At 36.5% G+C, this 25,310-nt stretch overlaps 1 protein-coding gene across 4 annotated transcripts in view; it reads left to right on the top strand.

Moving 5' to 3' along the window:
• The window catches only part of LOC115213925 (kinesin-like protein KIF3B), a 90,730-nt gene that overhangs the window by 35,330 nt on the left and 30,090 nt on the right, over positions 1–25,310 (top strand). For all 4 annotated transcript variants that reach the window (XR_005000144.1, XM_036504941.1, XM_029782919.2 and 1 more), the window contains exons 6-18: positions 1,380–1,504; positions 3,617–3,700; positions 9,891–9,970; positions 13,182–13,251; positions 15,041–15,133; positions 15,961–16,093; positions 18,046–18,133; positions 18,832–18,927; positions 20,577–20,641; positions 20,901–21,046; positions 21,569–21,661; positions 23,029–23,133; positions 24,905–25,024. Coding sequence is in view for 3 of the 4 variants with exons in the window: in XM_036504941.1 (XP_036360834.1) it covers positions 1,380–1,504; positions 3,617–3,700; positions 9,891–9,970; positions 13,182–13,251; positions 15,041–15,133; positions 15,961–16,093; positions 18,046–18,133; positions 18,832–18,927; positions 20,577–20,641; positions 20,901–21,046; positions 21,569–21,661; positions 23,029–23,133; positions 24,905–25,024 (1,298 nt within the window). In the remaining variant the exon portion in view is untranslated. The remainder of the gene's footprint in view (positions 1–1,379; positions 1,505–3,616; positions 3,701–9,890; positions 9,971–13,181; positions 13,252–15,040; positions 15,134–15,960; positions 16,094–18,045; positions 18,134–18,831; positions 18,928–20,576; positions 20,642–20,900; positions 21,047–21,568; positions 21,662–23,028; positions 23,134–24,904; positions 25,025–25,310) is intronic.

Here is a 25,310-nt window from a genome sequence, read left to right as displayed (position 1 = left end):
TTACTCTCTTGATAGAACTTGATGATCCTGACCGTTGATCATCTAGGATTCTTCTGCTCAGCATCAATGTAGAAAGCACCATTGGCTCAGTTGAGCTCTTCCACTACCTCTTCACTGTCCACCATGCTGTAGTCCTGTGACTTCACCTTATCTTTGGTAGGGTGGCTGAACAGGTGCTATGCTTTGTCAAAGGGCAGTCCGTAACTATGCAAGGCACGATCATCACTCCATGAAGTATTTTCGATATACACACATTCCATATGTGTGATGATTGAGTCTTTTTCTGGTAAAAAAGACATGCTATATTGGTTCCGTGACAGTGCAGATAATTCAGAATGACCAGAGAGTCAACTTTTGTGTTGACAAGAAGACTTGTCTTCATTGAAGTCATTAAGTATGGTAATAATAATAAGATTATTGTATGTTGTGCTTTGGTGCTCTGCAGCTCATTTGGAAAGGTTAAAAGAGAGGACAGAAAGCAGCCATAAGTAAAGAAAGGCAATAATGATAGCCAAAAGATATGTACAGAATAAGACATAAAAAGACAGGAAGGTGAATAGTGCAATTATTGTATAGTTATGGGTGCATAGTTAGTAATGTCTGGTAGAAAAGACCAAATATGTACCAAGGGGAATAACCATTGGAGTAATGTCCTCAGAGCAGGGCAAGTGGTAACTGAGCAAAGCTAGAAATTTAGAGCCAGAATAACTAAAAGGTGTTGCTGATATCTAAATGGGGAAATAGGTGTAAATTTTGCATATTCTCAGTCTCGACCTTTCACAGCAATATTTGTAATATAGAATGTTGTCTGGACATCAACAATTGACTAAAGATATATGAGAGATTTTGTGATTTATAGATTAAGATTGTGGTGTGCATGATAATAGGTGAGAGGCAGAATCCAGGTTTAATTGAAGTTCAGTGTGTAGAAGAGCAGGAATTTTTTAGCAAATAGATCTTTCTTGGTATTTAACGTTTGTATATCTTAAATTTTGATTGAGAAAGAAAAAAAATACCATGATACGTGTTGTTGCTAATAAATTCTACATTGATCCCAGTAAGTGGTTGTTAGTAGCCCGTAGAAGAGCTTCTTGAAACTCTATATTTGCTGGAGCATTGGTCATGAACTTGGGAAAAGAGGATATGGAATTAGGCATCTGCTAATAAAGTTAGCAAGGAAAGGGATTGTTGGGTCACTTCTATAGATTTTGTGTTTATGTACTGGAGTCAGCCTAAGTTAATATATTGAGTTCATAATAAGTGTTTAATTACTTTAAATTTCTGGAACACTAAAAAATAACTAAGTGTTACAAGTATTTCAGATGTATATACATATGAGAATTTTAAAAGGTTGATTAAATTGAATTTTCTTTTTTCAGGTGTTAAAAACGACCCAGATATGCGTGGTGTTATTCCAAATTCTTTTGAGCATATTTTTCAACACATTTCACGTTCTGAAAACCAACAGTATTTAGTGAGAGCTTCATATCTCGAAATATATCAGGTTTGATTCATGTTTCTTCATCTTTCTGATTAAAATAATGGAAAGCTTTAGCTGTATCTTCCTTCTTTGAGTTTCTATCAATACTCATTTGTAAATCTAGTTACCTTAGACTTGCTTTTTTAAACCCGGATCTTAATTTTGAGATGTTGATGTTCCTTACTAGCAATTTCATTTCCATATTATTTCAAATGAGAATCCTTATTTTTAGCACACAAAGCTTAACTACTCTTGATCCTTTTGCCATATTTCTGTTGAATTATATTGCTTTTATTTCAATTAATTTTGAAAATAATGAAGCATTTTGTAAAATAACTTATTGAACTGATATATGGGACATAAAAATTAATTAGAGATTTCAAGGAAGTCTTAGGCTGGTTGGTATCATAAGGGTTAATGGAATGCTAAAAAGAGAGATATCAGAGATCATTTTACAGGAATTTAATGCAACTCTATTGAAACACAATGCCCAATGATGTATCAGTGCTAATAACAAAGCAATGATTTTTTACTCAAGTTCACAACCGTTGCAGGTGGGGGGGTACATGCAGTTGATTTAAACCAGCTCCACTAATTGATTAGTGTTTATTTTGTCAACTATGAAAGAGTATTAATCACAACATCAAAAACAAAAATAATAATAATAATAATAATCCTTTCTATAATAGACACAAGGCCTAAAATTTTGTGGGTGAGGGCTTGCCAATTATATCAACCCCAGTGTTTGTCTGGTACTTACTTCATCGACCCCAAAAGGATGAAATACAAAGCCATATGCACAATGCCAAAAATTTTGGGGAAAGAGTTGGCTGATTAGTTCAACCCTTGTACTCAACAAGTATTTTATTTATGGTGATTGCTAACAGAGACAACTATAAATGTTAATTACAGAGTGGGATCGCTAAGCAGTGATAAGTAAAATTGGAATGTTATCTATCTGAATATGCTTGATGCATGTTCAAACTGGGGGACAAGCTACTCGCTGCATTTTGTCATGGAGAATATATCTCACTTGTTGACAAATGAGACATATATGTATACACCTAGATCAGCTCACAGCACCATCTACCTAGACTATGAGATGTTAACATTTCAGAGTAGTTGTCACCTCATTGGTCACAGACACTAAGCAGACAACACCACAAGCTGAATTAAGAGATTACCTCTCTTACGCTTTTCCAGTCACCATACGGTGACTGGCAGCGCTATGCGGCGGCTCACCATAAATTACGCAGGGGGAGCACTAAGCAGTGAAGAGTAAAATGGCAAAGTTATTATCAGTCCAAATATGCTTGATGCACGTACGAACTGGGGTAACTTGTTCCCCAGTTTGAATGTGCATCAAACATTAGGACTGATAACATTGCATAAATGTTAAGTAGTAGAATAGTCAAATTGACCATAGTACTTCTTTGGAACCTATTTTATTGATTTTACATAGTTGAAAGGCAAACTTAGCCTTAGACTTTTAGGTATAAAACATTAACTGAAACATAACTAAATACCAGGTTATTTCTACATAAGGTGATATTTATTTCCAGCTAGTTTAATTGAAGCAAATAGAATAAGAAGTAAATTGCAATACTTGTGACTCATAAATATATATAGTGAGTATTTGATGCTTTGTGAATCTGAAATTATGATAACCATGAATAAAATGCTTTGTTATTTTGTCAAACTATAATTAAGACACTTTGCTCAAATATATCGTGAAGCACCTATAAAAACCTGTCCCTCCTTATAGTTCGAATACTGTTTTACCAGTCACCATAATGCCACTTATGCTCCGTAATGTTTAGTTTTTTATGAGTTCAGTCTTCTTGACATGGAAAAATTATTCAGTTCTTATGGGTTTGTATAAGTAAATATTAACGAAAGACAAAGTTTTTCTTATTTTCTATTTTAGTTCTACTACAAAGGACTGTCTAGTTACTAAGGATGATGAAGTACAAATTAGGAAGCATTGTTATTTAAACAAGGGGAAATTTTTAAAAATATTTTTATAGATTTCTCATTAATAATTTTTTTACCCATTTTGAGTTTAGTGAAGATTTAAAATGCTATTCAAATATAAACTATCATGTCTTTGTTGTTTTTTCCATATTATGTTTCTAGGAAGAAATTCGAGATTTACTGTCCAAAGATCAGTCCAAGCGACTTGAACTAAAAGAACGACCTGATACTGGTGTGTACGTCAAGGTAAGTAGATGTAAAAGAACAGCTCATTTCTTTTGTTGCCCTCATTATCACTATATGCCCATACTTGCACTTCAGCCAACACTTTTTCCCCCATACACTTGAACATACTTCACCACCCATCCACTACACTGCAGTGTTTTCTCATACCACCCAACACTATCTTATGCATTATTCACACCAACACATTCATTACTCACTATTACACATGAACACATAGCCTCACAACCATTTTCTTATACACACACTCATACATAAACACTCACACATACTTCAATATATTGTTTTGATGCTTATTTTCCCTGACTACATATTTCATCTTCTCTTCAGGAAACCACTGACTCTATTCATTTCTTGTCTATCATTGCAGCATGCTTCATCTCTGAATCCCATTGTACGTCTATAGAGATGTAATATGAGATTCTTGTAGCTTACAAGAGTATTTATAATGTTAGTAGCTGTAATTTTAGACCTTCATAGCAATTCAATAACCATTTCTATTATTATAATAGTGTGGTATTATTACATTCTTTTCCATGTCAGCTTAGACTTTTTGGAAGTTACAGTCTAAGTTACATTTCTGAAGAGCTCTTACATACATATACATCAAATGATTTCATGATCATTCGTTTTGTGAGTGAGCAATTTTCAAAGCAGTTAAGGCATTGTTACCATGATGCTTGCATGAGTCAGACGAAATTTGCTACAGATTTTCTACAGCTTGATGCCCTTCCTATTATCTGTCTCCAAGCAAAATCATCCAATCATATTTTTACTCAGCTTTGAGCATGAACAGCACAACAACGACGTGTCCGCAAAAGATTGCAAACTAATGACACTGTTTGTATGATATTTGTTTACAACTATAATTTTATTTCATGACAAGAACACACGCACACAGATGTGTTTGTGTATGTGTTTATATTATCATATTGATGAGCTTCTTTTAGTTTCTATCTACCAAATCCATTCACAAGGGTAGGAAACTCTTGCCATGCAGTGGGACTGAATCCCAAAACCACATGGCTGGGAAGTGAGCTTTCCACACATTCATGCCTTCACCTATAATAAAATTCCATTACTTCAGAAAATTTAGAACTTTCTTTCAAGCACTTTTGGAAATGATTTCTAAAATGTCTTGGGTGATGGAGTTTGACAGAGTCCCAAATAAGTCACTAGTTCATTTAAGTGTATGTAACTTTATACTGCATAAAGACAAACAGCCTGTGCTTGAAGATATATGAAGCCTCAGAATCTTTCAGTACCACAGTGAATTTTTCCAATAGTAGTCAATGTTCCATCCTTGTGATGTGACTTTTAGTAAATTAAACTGAATTGTCAGCATCCCATGATGGAAGTCAGTTTATACCAGGCTTCTATTTACTAAAATCTTGTAAACATCTTCAAACAAAACTGTGCAGAAAATAATTTACAAGAATATTTGGAGCAGTAGTAACTAAAGTCACAGTACCTCATGGAAATTCAATTATTATTTCATCATCATAATTTTAGTCCACTTTTCCATGCTTCCATGGGTTAGATGGAATTTGTTGAGGCAAATTTTTTACAGCCAGATACCCTTCCTGTCAATAACACTCACATGTTTCCAAGCAAGGTAATATTTTTTCCACTGAAGATAGGAAACACAATACCTCTTGTATGACAGTGATGCTCATATACAATTATAATGTGATGTCATGACAAGGCTAGCACACACACACGCTCAGATATATACATATATATATATATATATATATCATCATCATCATCGTTTAACGTCCGCTTTCCATGCTAGCATGGGTTGGACGGTTCGACTGGGGTCTGGGAAGCCAGGAGGCAGCATCAGGCCCAGTCTGATCTGGCAGTGATTCTACAGTTGGATGCCCTTCCTAACGCCAACCACTCCATGAGTGTAGTGGGTGCTTTTTACATGCCACCGGCACGGAGGCTAGTTGGGGCAGCGCTGGCAACGGCCACGTTCGGATGGTCCTTTTACGTGCCACCGGCACTGGTATCACAGTTACAATTTCCATTGATTTTGAGCAATTTCAATTTCGATTTCACTTGCCTCAACAGGTCTTCGCAAGCAGAGTTTTGTGTCCAAAGAAGGAAAGGTATGCATAAGTGGGCTGGCTACATCCCAGGTAGAGGCCACGGGTTATGGCCTCACTTGTCCTGCCGGGTCTTCTCACACACAGCATACTTCCAAAGGTCTACATACCATGCACATGTGCATGCGTGTGCACATACACACAAGGCTTCTTTCAGTTTCTGCCTACCAAATCCACTCATAAAGCTTTGATTGACCTGAGACTATGGTATGGTATAAGACAACTTCCCAAGGTGTCATGGACTGGTTTCTATAAATATGTTTATATTTTACTTTATGGAACATCCTGTTTTGTAAATTATATTGGGCCATCCCATAAATAATGCAGTTTTTTTCAATTGCATGAACTAATACTTGGAGGGGGACGGGATAAACTACCTGCATCAACTTGCTATAAAAGCAGATAGTAATTTTACTTTGTACTTATTCTTAGTGCAGTTCAATTTTAAGTTACTTTTTCAGAGCTATAACGAAAGTGACAAAGGAGCATATTCGGCATATTTTGCTTTATGAGTTCAATAAAGGCAACATCGCAACGGAAAGTGCAAGGATTATTAATGTAGTATATGGAGATCGGACAATAAGCGTAAGCCAGTGTCAACGGTGGTTCCAGAAATTTCAAGCCGGAAACTACAGCCTATAAGATAAGCCTCGTCCTGGAAGATCTGTAGAGCTTGGCAAGGACGTCCTGCAAACCCTGGTGGAACAAAGTCCCATCGTAACCGTTGAGGAACTAGCAGAGAAGTTTGGATTTGGTCATTCAACCATTCAGTGACACCTGTGTGCCATCGAAAAAGTTAGCAAATTGGGTCAGTGGGTTTGTTACAAACTTTCCGAGTCTAATCACACACACAGAGAGTAAATGTGTGTTCTTCTTTGCTGTCATGTCTCAGAAATTAGCCTTTTTTTGGAATGAATAGTAACTGGTGAAAAGAAATGGGTTCTCTGTAAAAATGTCAAGCACTGAAGACAGTGGGTAGGGAAAGGAGAAACACCGGCACCTTAGACTTAAGAAGGTTTTCTCTCACTTAAAGTGTTATGTTTGGTGCGATATGAAAGGTTCAGTTCACTTTCAACTTTTAAACCCAAACCAAATGATAACAAAGGAGATCTACTGCAGCAGCTTGAGCGGCTTAAGTCTGTGCTAGAAGAAAAACAACCATTTTTGGATAATGCTCAGCCACATACAGTGAGGATGACATTCCAAAGGCTGGAGCAGTTTGAATGGAAATTATGCTCCACCCACCATACTCGCCAGACATTGCCCCATCTGATTATCATTTATTCCTCAGTCTTCAAAATCATTTGGACAGAAAAAATATGAATTCTGTAGACTAAGTCAGAACAGCACTGGAGGAGTATTTTTAATCACTGACAAGTGAATTTTGGAGGAGGGGCCTTGCTAGTCTACTAGATAGATGGAAAAGCATTATAGAAAATGAAGGAGTGTATATTTTAGATTAAAAAAGGACATTTCTTTATAAGGACATTTCTTTAAATCTTGCCATGATCCATTTTTCTGTTCATTCTCCTGTAGTCAAGAAAATAAGCACCAATTGATTTAGTTACCTATATCTCTTTCCTATGAGCACCTAACATTTTGTTTCGTCTGAAGGTCACTGTATTGTTAGGTTATTGGTATATCACATGACTAGGCGGCGAGCTGGCAGAATCGTTAGCACGTTGGGCGAAATGCTTAGCGGTATTTCGGCTGCCGTAACGTGAGTTCAAATTCCGCCGAGGTCGACTTTGCCTTTCATCCTTTCTGGGTCGATAAATTAAGTACCAGTTATGCATTGGGGCCGATGTAATCGACTTAATACCTATGTTTGTCCCCTCTATGTTTAGCCCCTTGTGGGTAATAAAGAAATAGGTATATAACATGACTAAATTTTATTTCATAATAAAAAGAAAGTGATCTAAAGAATATATGAAAATCCCCACCACTACAAAAAGGAAATTTAGAGATAATTTCATTTGTGAAATTAAGAAAATGTTTTTGTGCAATTCAACCCAATACTTGTAATATTCAATTTCGGGGTTGTTTGTTTTTCTTTCTATTTGTAATATCTACAGTGTTTAACTAATTATATAATATAAATGGCAATATAATTATATTAGCAGTCATTATCATCATCATCATTTGACATCCGTTTTCCATGCTAGCATGGGTTGGACGGTTCGACCGGGGTCTGGTAAGCCATGGAGGCTGCACCAGGCTCCAATCTGATTTGGCAGTGTTTCTACAGCTGGATGCCCTTCCTAACGCCAACCACTCCGTGAGTGTAGTGGGTGCTTTTTACGTGCTACCGGCACAGGGGCTAGAGCAGGTTGGCAAACGGCCACGACCGGTTGGTGCTTTTATGTGTCACCATTAAATGAATTATAATCTCCATGAGATAGAAAGTCGAAATGGCAGCAAAAGTATTTACTAGTATGTATTGCTGGCCGGGAAATGTGTCACTGTTATCTCTGGCAGTAAAGGGTCCATCATTGATGAGATCAATATAAACAAGAGTGCATTTTACACCAAAAGCCAATATGTAAGTTTGGTATCTACCACAATATAGTTTGTTCTAACAGGACATCTACGTTTAAGTGGGGATAGATATTATTTATTGATATTAATGCAGTTTCTGTCACTAATATATATTACGAGCACCCCCCCTTGTCCAATGGACAGTGCTGAGTTGTCAAACATTTAAACCAAATTTTCTCAAAACAACCTGTCCGACCGTCCCATTTTGTGGCATTATTTCAAGCCAGCTGGCTTTTTTTGTACAAAGTGCACGTGCATTTTTCTCGCGTACACGTAGTATCGATCACAACAGCTGATGTACTTGCGCATACAAATGCACGTTCTCACGGCTTTATCGACTGCATTCTCACCTGGAATTAATTTTTGTAATTTTTTCAAGGCTTATTACATGCCCTGATACCTGAAATGCTTTTGTCTATCTTCCAGATCAACAACAACAGCAACAAAGTTAAAAGATGATGATGATGATGTCACTGTTATGCAAGCAGTGTCATTCATTTCAAATATGCCATGAGAACATGTCTGTTCATGGAGATATACTACCTTGCTTAGAAACGTGAGAGTTGGCATGAGGAAGTGTGTCTACCTCACCTCATTGAATTCCATCTGATCCATGTGAGCATGGAAATGTGGACATTAAAATAATAATGATGATGACAATGACTTGAATCTTGAGAGCTATTTCTTTTCATACATTCATACACACACACACACATCATATTTAGGAAAAAGTGGTAGGGTCAAATATGACATTATTGGGTCTCAGATAATGCCTGTCTGAAACAATTTGGAATGTGGTATATTGCAATACACCACATTCTAATATGGCAAAATAGCTGCTATTGTGGTGATGGAATAATAGTGTTGGTGCTGTTATCACCATTGTTGTCTTCTTTTAAAGAACGTTTGATCAAGCATAACAGGAGTGGCTGTGTGGTAAGGAGTGGCGGCTGTGTGGTAAGTAGCTTGCTAACCAACCACATGGTTCCGGGTTCAGTCCCACTGCGTGGCATCTTGGGCAAGTGTCTTCTGCTATAGCCCCGGGCCGACCAATGCCTTGTGAGTGGATTTGGTAGACGGAAACTGAAAGAAGCCTGTCGTATATATGTATATATATGTGTGTGTGTTTGTCCCCCTAGCATTGCTTGACAACCTATGCTAGTGTGTTTATGTCCCCGTCACTTAGCAGTTCGGCAAAAGAGACTGATAGAATAAGTACTGGGCTTACAAAGAATAAGTCCCGGGGTCGATTTGCTCGACTAAAGGCGGTGCTCCAGCATGGCCGCAGTCAAATGACTGAAACAAGTAAAAGAGTAACATAGATGAGGATTTGCGTATTTATTCTTAATACATTCAAATTTGCCCGAATGTATTAATAAATATGAAAATTCAGATTTTGATGTATACAGCATAAACAATGATTTGTTTCTATCAATATGTAACTTACTTTTAGAACTACAGCTGAAAGTATGTCCTTATCGATTGTCATATTAAATATTGAATAAAATGATTAATATGTTCATTTATTTCGGTTTTAATTACAGGATTTGTCTTCGTTTGTAACCAAAAGTGCAAAGGAAATTGAACATGTGATGAATGTTGGTAACCAGAATCGTGCTGTTGGGTATGTTCTCTGTCAAATTTCTTTAATAATTCATTGTAATGACAAAAATAGTGAAGGAAAGACTTAGTCTTTAGGCCATTAATCTCACAGCTTATCCCCATATTTTAAATAAGATGTAATGAGAGCTTGCAGTACATATACTAGATATATGCTAAAGTCACTTGTTAATCCAGTTACAAACCACAGGGGTCTATTTATTTGCTATATTGCTTAACATATTAGAAACACATCTAATCCATCTCTCCACTGGATGCTAGCCTTTTGCCACTGACTTTTCCTTGACAGCCTGGTATCTGTTATTTTGCCTTGGTTTCAGCCCTGATCATCCAAGAGATCTATGATGAAAAATGTTCCAGCCCTTTATGTATTCATAATGAATCCCAGTTACCATTATCCAATTTCTCCTTCCTTTTTTTTTCAAGAAGGTAGAGTGTGATCAGAAAGACATTTAGATGTTATTTCTAACAAGGCAAGTGGTTGTTCAGAAAATTATTTAATATATTGTTTAGCCCAAGTTGTCCCCCGAAGCAAGGAAACTACAAACATCATCTACTCCATCTGTGACCAGCTCATTTTTATTTTTATTTTCTAGACAGAGTATCTACAACCACATCACTGAATCTGTCCTTTTATTTTTATGATAGTGATTTGAGGGAGATCTGACTGCTTTTTCTAGCTGGTCAAGTATCAGTGTAGAGGCTGTCATTAGCTCACTCTGCTATCTGTTCTCCAACTAAATAAACTGGGATAAGCACACTTTAATGTCTTGCTAAGAGATTCTAGTGGAATGTTCACTTGTGACCTATGATTTAGCTGTCCTATATCTTATCACTGCCATTTCACCCTTTGCACTAACTCTGTCAAGTACTGTACCTGTTTAATTAATACCTGTCTCTTATCTAACCTAGCAACTGGTTGGCAATACACCATTTTCTTTTCTGCTTTTCATTCCATTCAAGAACAAGTTGGATGATTTCTTCTGTTTTTATATATGTCATGAATTAATGCCAACTTCTTGCTTCTTATTAGGCAGTGATCCCTATATTTCAGCAACTTTGACTATACAGTGATTACCTCAATAAGTTCATTTGAGATATGATCATGGCTACTCATCAACAATAACTGTAGCAAGCAATCAGTCTGAAAGCCTTCCCATTACCCTGTGTAACACTTTTGGTCCTTGGGAAACAACTTATTTCCTATTTGCTTACCCCTAAAAAGTATGAAAAATGGCAAATATTTGCTTCAAACTTTGCTTTTGTTACATTTATTCAAACTCCAAAGACTCCCTCTCAACACATGGTTTTGATGCCCCCACTCCTCTACTCCTGCTCATCATTAATGATATACATATTGTCCACCACTAAGGGACATGCCCAAGTGGTTAAGGTTGAGCAACTGACAAGCAGTTATGTGGTATTGAGCAGAATATTTGCTATAATGATATTTCTACTTCAGCAACTCAAGGAAAAAGTAGTTATTTCCTTTGATTTCTAGTTAGAAGTAAATAGGAAATATCACTTATTGACCAAAGCCAAAAAAAAAGATTCTGTTACATACTTTACAAATTATCAAATTCTGCTTTAGTATCCATTGAACTCTTTCACATATTTAGAGTAAAATTGTCATTTGTTAACTCTTTAAACTTGAGATGTTGTTACAGCAGCCACCATAACATAGTGTCTAGCCTCATTCTATTCATTTATAAACAATCAAGGAATAGTGTCTCTTGTGTTTGATGGCTTCATTTCTCTGGGATTGAGTAGGTTCTTGGGATCTTTTCGGTTTGACCGGCAGTTTTTTCTAGCGGTGTCATATGAAATTGTCACCCATAATTATGACCTTAGTATTGATCTATTGCATTTCAATCTGTGTTAGGGTTAGGGGTGAGGGGAAGGGTATCTTTTTTTCTTCAGAAATATAAATAAACCTAATCTGTTTCTTAAACGAGGGACATATTCATACGGCACAGAATGTATTCACCTCAATAGACGTCATTGATTGGTTGAAATTACAGAAAAGAAACAACAAATATCTTACAAACCATAGAATTTTCTCAATAAAGCCAAGAGAAAAATATGTTTTATAAACACATTCTACCAGTATACGAAGTTTAAAAGTGTTTAGTTACGTGGAAATTATTTTTTTAAAATGCCGGTCAAACCAAAAAGATCCGGTTCTTGTAAATAACCAAATGTGAACAGCTTTGTTTATTTTCCATGCTAGCATGGGTTAGGTGAATATCTTACTAAGGCATTGTTTTATTGTTGAATGTCCTTTCTGTTGGTAACACTTAGCTGTTTTCCAAGTAAGAGGTCTCTTATTCCACAAATGAATGATTCGATGACAGAAGTGACAACATCACCACTCATAGGTCACAACTTTTGTAGAAGCAAGAACAAATGTAAACACACACATACGTGTGCACACACGCAAGCATACATAAATATATACACATGTACACGACAGTCTTCTATCAGTTTCTGCCCATCAAAACCACTTACAAGATTTTGATTGGTCCTGCAGAAGGTACTTCCTCCAGGGCACTGGATATTAAACAGGAGGTGAGACAACAGAACGTTGTCATTAATGACAGCTGATCCAAATGTCACAAGCTTGTTTACACAAATGTGCTACATAGAAGATATAAATTAAAAAAATAAGAAACAAGCTAAAGAGATTCTTTGTTACACATAACTTTCCATTGTTGTATACTTATCAGGGTTATTTCAAAGCTCATTTTCTGGTTAAGGTCACCATGGTGGCATAGAAATAAATGTCAGTTGAAGATGTTAGCTTAGATGTGAGAAAGAAGTATTATATGTTTCTTATGATTATCAAATGAGTGGTGGTGGCTGTAGCAGTAATTTTACTTTATTTACATTTAGCGCTTAGGTTCTCCAGTTCAAAGAACATCAGACTGCCATAGCTCTTCATTCAATAATTTGAGTTTAGAAAACGAAATTGACATGAATTTAATGCATCCAGAGCTCGAATCAATTGAATAATGTAATGAAATCAGAGTTACAAGTGTTTAATAAATAAATTTTTTTAAATGAAATTGTCATTTAATTTTTTTATTTTGTTTTTGTTTTTTTTTGGGTTTTTTTTAATTTTATGAATGCAATGTAGCTTAAATTATATTTTTTGCAAATATACTTTCAATACTGAATTTACAAAAACAATTAGCCATTGGTATCTATTTATCCAGCGCGACAAACATGAATGAGCACAGTTCCCGGTCACATGCCATTTTTATTATCACTATAGAATGCAGTGAGGTAAATACATTTGAATATCTGCATGTACACACTCATATGTGTATGTACACACATGCACACTTGCATACACACACACTTGATATTTACTTGTATATATGTTGCGTTTCTATATGTACATTTGATACAATGTGTAAGTGAATGCATCATGAAGCTCCAAGGGAATCATAAAAACTAGAGTTTAGCTGCAATTTTAAAGCATTGAGGATAAGAAATCAATGTTTTTCCTTCAATAAAGTGTAAACCTGTTACAGGGGACATTCTCATTATTTTCTGCCATGCTCAAGAGCCAGGCTGACTGAGATTGCATGGAAGTGGATTTGATCTTGGCGTACAAGCTCATTGTCCATCTAGTATGATATCCACTCGGCTGATGAGTGAAATCTATGCCATTTTAACTCATATTCCGCTAAGGTCGACTTTGCCTTTCATCCTTTCGGGGTCGGTAAATAAAGTACCAGTTTCCCACTGGGGTCGATGTAATCGACTTAATCCCTTTGTCTGTTCTTGTTTGTCCCCTCTAGGTTTAGCCCCTTGTGGGCAGTAAAGAAATACATTTTAACTCATAACACGTTAATAAAAAACGAAAATCTCACAAGAGACAACCAAGAGAAGAGAAAGAAGCAAACACACAACCATTTCAGAGTAAATATCAATGTTATATGTTGATTCTTCTTAAAGCAGCAAGCTGGCAGAACTGTTAGCATGTCGGATAAAATGCTTAGCAGCATGTCATCTGTCTCTGTTTTGAGTTCAAATTCTGCCGAGGTTGACCTTGTCTTTTATCCTTTCATGGTCAGTAAAATAAGTACCAGTTGAATACTGGGCATGATATAATTGACTTTTCCCCTCCACCCAAAATTGCTGGCATTGTACCAAAATTTGAGAGCATCATACTTAGTCTTCTTATTGACCAGATTGTCAGATGCCCTTATATATTGCCGGTTGCAATGTGCTTCCATTCTCCTCTCTTGATTGGCTGTTCTCTCTCATTTGAACCCTAATGACTATGTCTTCTGTCCATCATCTCAGACATCTTCAAAGTAATCTCTTCCCATCTCTTGGATAGTGCTTGAAAACTGCACAGGTCCACCTCTTGTCTGTGGACCTTGTAACATATTACGATTGCTATTTAGTAATTAATTCTATTACCTATTAGAGGTGAGATTGTTTTGAAAATTTGAACATTTGCATTTGAGTAATTGGAATGAGTTTTTCATAGAAACCAAAAGCAAGAGGCACTATGCTGTGTTTGTTACAAAACATAAGCTTTACAGTCAGTAATCTAATGTTTTAACTTTACAGCTGGTAAAACTAACATTCTGTTAAATTATAATACTAACACTTTGCTTTAATATAATACTAACTGAGTTAACATGATGCTGCAACTTAACTTTAAGCTTGAATTTCCTTTATAATTACTTTAGTTGCTATCTCCCTTTCTTACTTAATTTGTCTGGTTTCAAATGTTTGAGCCCATTACTAGAATTTCCATGACCAGAAATGGATTATTAGCCCTGTTGTCTTTACATTGGGTCCAAGTGATTGTAGGGCCATTATTTGTGGGTGGAGTTAAATCAGAGGTGGCTAATAAATGTGTGAAACATGTTGTTTATTAATTTGTTTGGTATCATTCTGAAATGTTTAGACTATTCTTTCTGTTGGTAAAAATAATGCATTCCTCTTTGTAAAGTTTCTTTTGTGTTACTACCTGCTGACACAGACCCCTGTTAACTCCCTTAAACATCTATTGATTCACTTCATAGTTATTTTGGTTTTCTTTTCTCTGAAGATGGGTGTTGATGGTGAGAATCATATTCGTGTTGGTAAACTGAATCTGGTCGACTTAGCTGGTAGTGAGCGACAAACTAAAACTGGTTCTACGGTAAGTGTAAAGTTTTGCATTTATTTGAAAGAGTTCAAGGTTGGGGAAACAGGGCTTTACCTTCTTCCCTTCACCAAGTTTATGAAAACTATGATTTCATTTTGTAAACTGAAAATTAAGGTGATGGGAGTAAAATGACAAAATCTTTTAAAATTGAGAGTGAAAACGAAATCAAAATTCTGAAATATTGAAATCTTTCATCAATTCAAATTTTAATTTTCTTGGTTTAATTTCAGAACAAATTCAAAATTCTTTTCATTTTTTTCCTCTCTCTCTCTCTTCTCTCTCTCTCTCTCCTCTCTCTCTCTCCTCTCTCTCTCTCTCGTCTCTCTCTCTCTCTCTCTATCTCTCTCTCTCTCTCGCTCTCTCTCTCTCTCTCTCTCTCTCTCTCTCTCTCTCTCTCTCTCTCTCTTTCTCTCTCTCTCTCTGATCTTTGACCCTCTTCTCAGTTTTACTTTTATGTTATGCAAGGTGTACCAATTTGAAATTTCAAGCTAAAAAATAATGCTGGTATTCAAAGGGGAACATTCCTGATTTATATATTAATATTACACCAGGTTTATATTGGATATCTTTGTATAGATATCTTTCTCTTTGGGATATCTAAAATATGTGAATTGCCTCATTCCATTTGGGAGAATTCTATTTTCCCAATATAATAGCTACTTCTAAATATTGGGATGGATTTTTTCCCTCCTTGTGGCTATATATGAACTACAGCTCTCTGAAGTTAGTTTTCCTTTTCTTTTAAACTTTATCCAGAATTCTTTGATGTGGAAAGGATATTGTATATAGATGCATTTTGAAAAACCTTTATATTTTCACAGGGAGAACGTTTAAAAGAAGCTACAAAAATCAATCTGTCTTTGTCTGCACTTGGTAATGTTATATCAGCTCTCGTTGATGGCAAAAGCTCCCATATTCCATACCGAGATTCCAAGCTGACACGACTTTTACAAGGTAATCATATTTCCTTCCATTGCATTCCCATGTCACCTGATTTATTCATCCTCATCCACACTTTCCTGTCATGTCTTTGTTTAGTCACTCACTAAAAAACTCGTGGAGTTCTTTTAAAATTAGCCTCACATCACTAGCACCATACTGAAAAGTTCCTGGCTTTAAGAGTATGGCAAGAGGCCTGGTTAGAGGCTCAACCTTCTGAGTTCTTTTACAGGGCTTAGAAAAACTAAAGCAGCTCTGCAATAAGTGTGTGAACCTGAGAGGGAATATCTTCAATAAAATCGTAATTAACTGGTCTTCCTGTATTACCTTTTGCCCAAAGCCAGGAATTTTCAGCACCCCCTCGTAAGCATTCTGAAAACTGACCCCTGTTATTTTAAGCATTGCGTAATCTTCCAATACAAAGAACATATCCAGAATAATATCCTGTAAATATTAGGTTAAATAACCCTTTGGGCAGAAAATATCAAAGGCTACCTCTGGGACTCAAACTCACATTCCTCTAAACATGATAGGTGTCCTACCATTACACCATGGCAATCTGTCAAATTTCTTTATTCTCACCAGCAAGAATTGTATGTTGTTTGCATTATAAGAATTTGTAAACTTTGAGAGGACATAAAAGAATTGTTTTCATTGGGCCTCACAGGGGGCATGACAAGGGACTGAGACTTCTGGCTGTTTACTATGCTGGAGAAGACACATTGATCTAAGTAAAATCATGGTTGTCCTTGCTTACAGGCATGTCCCCTACATCCCTCTTCGGATTTTAAACCTAACTTGTTTCTCCTGGCTTGTTCAATTCACAGAACAAGTCATTTATTTAATCCTGAAACAAATTTTAAGCACTGCTTCAATTTATCTGTATTTCTATAAAGATTTTTGATAAATACCGAACAAATGCTGTTTTAAGTTGCTCTAAAAATAATTCTGTTCACTTCATAACATAACATAATTTTATATACAATACAAAATGTTTAGGAAAATGCAATGCAAACAAGAAATATATGGCAAAATGAATCTGAAAGATAAACATCAAAGAATATGAATTCATTCATGAAATAAGAAATAAGAATTTTAATGATAGAAATTTAACTAAAAATTTACTTCTAATCTCCACACATATCTACTCATCACATATCTTGAGGGTTCATCCTGACACCTCATTTCCACTAGATTTATCTCTTTACTGCTCCAGCTGGCTATTCCCACTTTCTCTTCTATAATGTGAGTGACCATGTAGCTCCTTTGCAGCAGAAGACCTGCTCTATTCTGGCCCTTCCTCTCACACTTTTGACTCATCTTAGCATAAAGCTGCCATTCTCTCTACAATAGTCCCACTCAGTCAAAGGAGACCTGAGTTCTGCAGGCTGCACAGCAACATCACTAGTGCTGATTTTCACTGCATCAAAATGTTGCAATATAGGAACATTTTCTCTCTGTATAGTTAAATATTCTGAGAGAGAAAACCTTTGATGTTATAGCATGTGTAATTTTCATAAAACTGAAGTTTGCTTTTTTAACTAAATTTAAATATTCAAAGATACTAAGTACAATTGCAAACATTTTTTTGATTTGAAATATAAGAAATTTTAATGACAACTGAACAAGCTGACACTGTAGCATTTTATAAAGAAGACTACCATCCTGACATGTCATTGATCAGCTTTCAGAAACGTTTCTGAATATCACAAACCACAAGCAATGAAGTTGTTGTCATTTCTCCTGTCAACAAATAATAGTCCACTGGCTTCATGCCTACAAAGATATATGAAATAATAAGAACTCCCTTTCTCAGAAAACAAGAGTTAGCAACAGGAAGGGTATCCATCTGTAAAACAACGCCTCAATAATGCATTCATCTAATCCATGCTACCATAGAAAAATGGACATAAAAACTAATCAATAAATTAATGCCATGTGTTCTGCTATTTTCTTGTATTTTATAGATTCTCTGGGAGGAAATGCTCGCACTGTCATGGTTGCAAATATTGGCCCAGCCAGCTATAATTACGATGAATCCATTACAACACTGAGGTAAACAATTAGCTTTTTCATGATCATTTTTTTCAATAATGATGTTTTATAAACACATTCTACCAGTATACGAAGTTTAAAAGTGTTTAGTTAACTAGAAATTGTGTTGACATATGCCGTTCCAAAGGAAAAGATCCAGAAAATGTATTATAGACACAGGAGTGGCTGTGTGGTAAGTAGCTTGCTTACCAACCACATGGTTCCGGGTTCAGTCCCACTGCATGGCACCTTGGGCAAGTGTCTTCTACTATAGCCTCAGGCCGACCAAAGCCTTGTGAATGGATTTGGTAGACGGAAACTGAAAGAAGCCCGTTGTATATATGTGTAGATATATATATATATATATATATATATATATATATATATATATATGTGTGTGTGTGTGTGTGTGCATGTATGTTTGTGTGTCTGGGTTTGTCCTCCCAACATCGCTTAACAACCGATGCTGGTGTGTTTAGGTCCCCGTAACTTAGCGGTTCGGCAAAAGAGCTTGATTGAATAAGTACTAGGCTTACAAAGAATAAGTGCTGGGGTCGATTTGCTCGACTTAAAGGCAGTGCTCCAGCATGGCCGCAGTCAAATGACTGAAACAAAAGAGTAAAGATTGTATAAAGTAAACTGTAAAATTATAGTTGTGCAGTTGAAGTTAGATGTGTGTGACATTATTCCTTATTTCCTTTCCTCTCCAACACTTACAGATATGCAAACAGGGCCAAAAACATCAAGAACAAACCGAAGATTAATGAGGATCCTAAAGATGCTTTGTTACGTGAATTCCAAGAGGAAATTGCAAGGTTGGTACTCTACAAGAATTGTAATATTTTAGGAATAATTATTTTGAGACAGATCAGTGAAAATTCAGAGAGAGAGAGAGAGAGAGAGTGTGTGTGTGTAGCCATCATCATCATCACATTTACTTGTTCTATACTGACATGGGTTACAATTACACGAGACTTATGCAGCCTGGTGCACTTTTTGTTATGTCTTTTTGTTTCCAAGTAAGATATTTATTACCTTGATCTTTTGTCTGATAAACTGCATGACAGCAGTCAACATAAACATTGTCACTGCTTAAATGGTGTCATAGATTTTTTCAATTTAAGCACAAAGACAATATGATACAAACACATACATATGCACTTATGCACACACACACACACACAGCAAAAAAAAAAACAAACACTACTCACATCCAGAAAATACCATTGCACTATGCTCCCTCCACTAAGCATGTGCTGCATTCAGCTCATGCCCTCACAGTTGTTCCAAATGCTGGGCCTCTCTATCAGCTAAGATCTCTACTGATAAAGTCACATCTTTTAACACAGCTAGGCCCACATCTAAGGACTAACTCTTCTCTTCAGAGCCCAACAACTGCAAACACTGTGCAATGCTAAAGTGAGGACCACTATGAAGCACTGCTACCACATCTAGGACTGTACTTCTACTGTGCACACAAACATCCCGGACTGCGTCCAGAAGAGAGCCAACTGATTAGCATTCAGTCATTAACCGATACTTTCCAGCCTCTACCCACACATATGCTGCCTCATGCCTTTGTCCATTCTACCACTACTACAATGGTGTCTGTTCTTTGTCATTGGTTGATCTAGCGCCTTTGACACTCAGGCACTCCTGGTCTACTTATACCTTCACCCACCCAAACTCTCCCAACCCTATACTAACCACTATGACCAGACCTTTTCTCCTCAGACTAACAATCTTCTGGAATCTTCTCTCTGCTCATGTCTTTCTTGCAGAATGTTGACCTGCAACATTATATAGTATCAACCTTTCTATTCTCAGAGAACCTGCAAGGGTCCTGGGCTCTAGACTCTGCAAATAAAAGCAAAAAGGACAAATGCTTGATACTTAAGATGGATTTTGTCCTCATAAGAGGCATTTTCTGTCACTAAATAGCATTATTTCTAACAACAGGTCTCTCTTCACTTATTTTCTCTGGTCTCCTATTTATAATCATCATCATCATCGTCGTTTAACGTCTGTTTTCCATGCTAGCGTGGGTTGGACGGTACAACTGGGGTCTGGGAAGCCAGTAGGCTGCACCATGCCCATCTGATCTGGCAGTGTTTCTACAGCTGGATGCCCTTCCTAACGCCAACCACTCCGTGAGTGTAGCGGGTGCTTTTTACGTGCCACCTGCACAGGTGCCAGACGAGGCTGGCAAACGGCCACGATCGGATGGTGCTTTTTACGTGCTACTGGCACGGGGGCCAGACGAGGCTGGCAACGGCCACAATCGGATGGTGCTTTTTACGTGCCACCGACGATAATCCACTGATGATGAGAAAGAAAATTTCAAGGTTTTTACACATCCACAATAAACTCAATCTGACCCATACAAGTGTGAAGTGGATATTAAAAGGAGGAGGAGGTCGGTGTAAAAATGCCTGAAAAAGTAAATGTTTTCTCTTTATTTCAGGTTAAAAGCCCACCTAGCTGCACGAGGAACTCATGGCAAAAAGAAGTCCAAAAAACGACTGGACAGTAAGTTTAGTTCATTTGTCTTATCAGTTTTGAGAAGATTGTGCTTATAACGATAAGAAACTTATGTTGAATTTATACCTGAATTGTACAGATTAGAGCACAAATTCTGTATTTATAGGAGAAATTAAAATAAGTTGAATTGATCCCAGTGTGTTATTAATTTTTCTCAACTCTTGTTAGATTAATGGTAAAAATTGATGTTGCCAAGATTTGAACTGAAAAATTTGTTTCTCTCTCCCTCCTTTTTTTTAATCTTTAGGTGGCGAGGTAATGACAGATGACGAGGAGGAAGAGGAAGTAGAAGGTGACAACAATGTGGATGCTGAAGCATATATGCAGGAACAACAACAACGGCTTGAAGAGGAGAAAAAGGCCATTTTGGGGGACCAATCTTTAATAGCTGAGGTAAATAATGGCTTTTCAATGATTTAAGTAAAATAGTATGCAAAGACGCTATCAATATCATCATCATCATGAAATATGCAGAAATTGGAATAATGACTATCAATATCAATTTCTTATCTGAGTAAGATATGAAAGTGGGCCCATAGAAACCATCCCAAAACAGACATGGAGCCCTAGCAGCACTTCAGCTGTAATAGATATGAAAATAATAATAAATAATCCTTTCTACCATAAGCACAAGGACTGAAATTTGGGGGAGGGGAATAGCCAATTACATCAACCTCACTACTTAACCGGTACTTATTTTATTGACCCTGAAAGGATGAAAGGCAAAGTCGACCTTGGCTGAATTTGAACTCAGAATGTAGCAGCAGATGAAATACTGCTAAGCATTTCGTCTGGCATGCTAACAATTCTGCCAATAACATATAAAACTAGTTTTAAAAAACTTTTTGATGAAAATGTCTTATATTTAAAAAATAAAATCCTTTTGTTTTAATATTAATCTTCATTGATCTACAGGAAAAAGAAAAGCTGTTGTCTGAACTAAAGGAGAATGAATCTCGCTTATTGAAAGAAAAGGAAGCTAGAGATATGTTGGCATCTAAAATCAAGGTAACTGTTCATATATTGCTGTTGTACCTCTGTATATTACTATATGTTCCACAATTATAGGAGTGACAGCTTCAGTTTTGGCATAATCCAACTGATTTTCCTATACTCCATTACTTTTGTACTTCTGTAAAAATACAGATGCTTTATGGTATATATTAAGTCTGTCTCTTAATCCATTAAATTTCATAGGGACATCACACTAAATACTTCAGCTTCATGTTGTGTATCAATGCTATGCATGAAACGATATGTCTATTATTTCTTTGTCATTCATTTGTGTATTTAATTTCTTTTTTGTTTCTTGGTACCAAGCATTGGGATGTGTTGAGGTAGGATTTTTATAGCTGAAGGCTCTTCCTGCTGCCGACCCTTACCTGCTTTCTTGCAGGGGAATTCAGAAGTGCGGAGCTAGCTGACAATTTGTTGACAGGAAATGTCAATAAGTATCACCAGTGGCATCCTTGCCACGAATGGGTGGCCTCACTGCATAGCTCACCATAAATTATATATAAAGGCTTCTTTCAGTTTCCATTGTCTGTATCCCCTCACAAGATACTGGTTGGACCAGGGCTATAGTAAGGAAACACTTGCCCATGGTACTGTGCAGAGGGAACTGAACCGAAAGCAATATGGCTAAGAAGTGAACTTCTTTACAACACAGAGCCGTGCCTGTGCCTATATCACAATCTTACTGTTTCCTGTTTATGCTAAGAAAAACTGAATTTGAAATTATTGGTGTAGTTTGCTGTTGAAAAGCTTTCCAATACCACTTCTTTCATCTGTGCTATGAAAAATAAGAATTAGCAAAACAATACATTCATATGTAGCAAGATTCCTATAAAAGTTGCTGCTTGGAGAAACCATTTAAATCATATAAGTTCTGCTTGTGTCGAAGATCTTTGGTTTGCATTTTTTTTAAGAGTTCTTCAGAACATGTGCTGTTTTTTTAAGAAATTTATTGTAGTGTATAAAAATGTAAATGTCTTCAAAGCCTAAAAATACACATAAGGGAAGACATTTAGCTCTTGTTTTAAGCTTTTAACTGAATGTAAGTAGAATTAGAATGCTACCCTATCTTAGGAAATAGTTTTGGAATATTTGCTATCTATTCCTGAAACTCTAAATAACCCTGATAAATATGAAATTGAGTAACCTGCCGAAATTCACATCAAAACACTTGCAGTGGAATTGAAATCAAAACCCTGAACTGGTAATCCAGTATAATATCTACTTGATCTGCTTAACCTCTTTTTTTGTTTATATTTTATCTGTAGCTTTACATGTAACTGTCACTGTTGTCATTACATATTGTTATATGTGGTCCCTAAATTTCTTGTATTGATATATTTAATGCATTTGATTTTCAGGCAATGGAGAGCAAGTTACTGATGGGTGGCAAAAACATTGTTGACCACACTAATGAACAACAGAGAGCCTTAGAGCAACGAAGGTCAGAAATTGCTGACCAGAAGGTAAATTTTAATGTGTAGTTTATCTATTTTACAAAACATTTTTCTGTTTTACTTTTGTTTTTCACCCCAGATATGATTTGTAAATTTTAGTTATATGCACATTGTTGGAGCAATTGTTTCTACGTCTTGATGCCCTTTTTACTGTTTAGCTCTAAAATGAGAAGTAGAAATGTTGTCTGCTGTCATCTCAGTAATGGCTGTAGTTAGGGTTGAACTCTCAATCCTGAGATCAATTGCTCAACATCTTAATTTCATAGCTACAGTATATGTTCTCCATGCCACCAGTTGATGTAATTCTCTTTGTTATTGGAAAATTTAAACAGAGCCTATTTTCAGTATTTTAGATATCAAATGAGTAAGAAATTTGATAATGGCTATCAGCTATAACTCATGGATTAAAAAAAAAAAACTTATTTTGTTAGAAGATCGCCTTGTAATCATTACCAATGTCACCTTAATGGCACCTGTGCCAGTGGCATGTGTAAAAAGATTCGAGTGAGGTCATTGCCAGTACCACCTGTTTCCTAGTAATATAATATTTCTCCTTGTGCCTAGAGTAGAAAAGAATATAATATTTCTCCACAAATGGACATGCTTATGCAGAAGATTGAGAATGAATGATGCTCTTTCATAACTGTCACGCAATGTCAAAATAAGGAGACAAGAAGCACATTCACACACGGACACACTTACATCATCATCATCATCCTCATTTAGCGTCCGCTTTCCATACTGGCATGGGTTGGATGGTTCAACTGGGGTCTGGGAAGCCAGAAGGCTGCACCAGGCCCAGTCTGATCTGGCAATGTTTCTACGGCTGGATACATATAAATAGGTTTCTTTCAGTTTCCATCTACTATATCTATTCATATGGCTTTGATCAGCCCACGACTAGAGTAGAAGATACTAACCCAAGGTGCCATGCAGTGGGACTGAACCCAAAACCACTTGACTGAGGATCAAACTTCTGTAATGATAAATGCAAAATTCTGTCTGTCCAGAACCCCTGTATCTCAGTCTACATTTGCTTTACATACCTTTTTTGGAATCAGGCTGATCCCGGGATTAACAATCTGACCTTCATTTGGTTCTTGGACATCAGTCATTGGGATCTGATTTAAAAGCATTCGGCTTGCTACTTCTCGCAGGCAAAGTTTGGCTGGTTCACACCATCTTGGTTGGCATTTGTCAGAGATCAAGGAAGACTTAATTGGCATTCGCTTCATTAAATATACACCGAGATAAGAACTTTGAAACAAATTGGCCAACAGTTGGAATTCAACTTGGGACTGGAACAATAGAATGATTGCATTACAGAATTAATTCTTATCTGTCGTTAACCTCAAAAACTTATTTCTTTACTACCCACAAGGGTTTAAACATAGAGAGGACAGACAAACGGATTAAGTTGTTTATATCGACACCAGTGCGTAACTGGTACTTATTTAATCGACCCCAAAAGGATGAAAGGCAAAGTCAACCTCGGCGGAATTTGAACTCAGAATGTAAAGACAGGCGAAATACCGCTAAGCATTTTGCCCGGCATACTAACAATTCTGCCAGCTCGAACCACCTGGGCATATAGTCATAGATGTATTATAGTCATGCTATTTAGCTCCCTTTAGTTTTGGGATGCAGGCCCAATTAGCTCTCCACAGAAGCTACCTTAAAATTTCTGCATGAAGTGTTGCTTTTAAGCTAGTAACTGCATAAAGAAAATGCTTTGATGTGTCAGTGTTGTTCTTAATTGTCTGTTTTTATTTTTTTAAAGCGTAAAGAAAGAGAGATGCAACAAAAATTGGATCAAAAAGAAGAAACAGCTCTGGAATTACAGGAGACCTATGCATCCCTGCAACAAGAGGTTGAAGTAAAAACAAAGAAATTAAAAAAAGTAATTATTTTGATGTCCACTTTCCCATTCTTGCATGGGTCTAACAGAATTAGTTGAGGCATATTTTCTACTGCCAGATGTGCCTCTTATTGTCAACCTTTACCTGTTTCCAAGTAATATAAAAGACACAAGATTGTTGCTTGTGTGACACTTGTTTTATAACAATTATATCAACACAAATGCACACCCATTTTATATCTAGAGATGTGTGTGACAGACATTTTTCGGTTTCCATCTACCAAATTCACACAAGGTTTTGATTGATCCAGGATTATAGTAAAAGACA

The sequence above is a fragment of the Octopus sinensis genome, linkage group LG7, assembly GCF_006345805.1.
Source record: "Octopus sinensis linkage group LG7, ASM634580v1, whole genome shotgun sequence".
Classification (NCBI taxonomy): domain Eukaryota; kingdom Metazoa; phylum Mollusca; class Cephalopoda; order Octopoda; family Octopodidae; genus Octopus; species Octopus sinensis.
The sequence above is the reverse complement of the archived record's forward strand: the minus strand, read 5'-3'. Positions and strand labels throughout refer to the sequence as shown.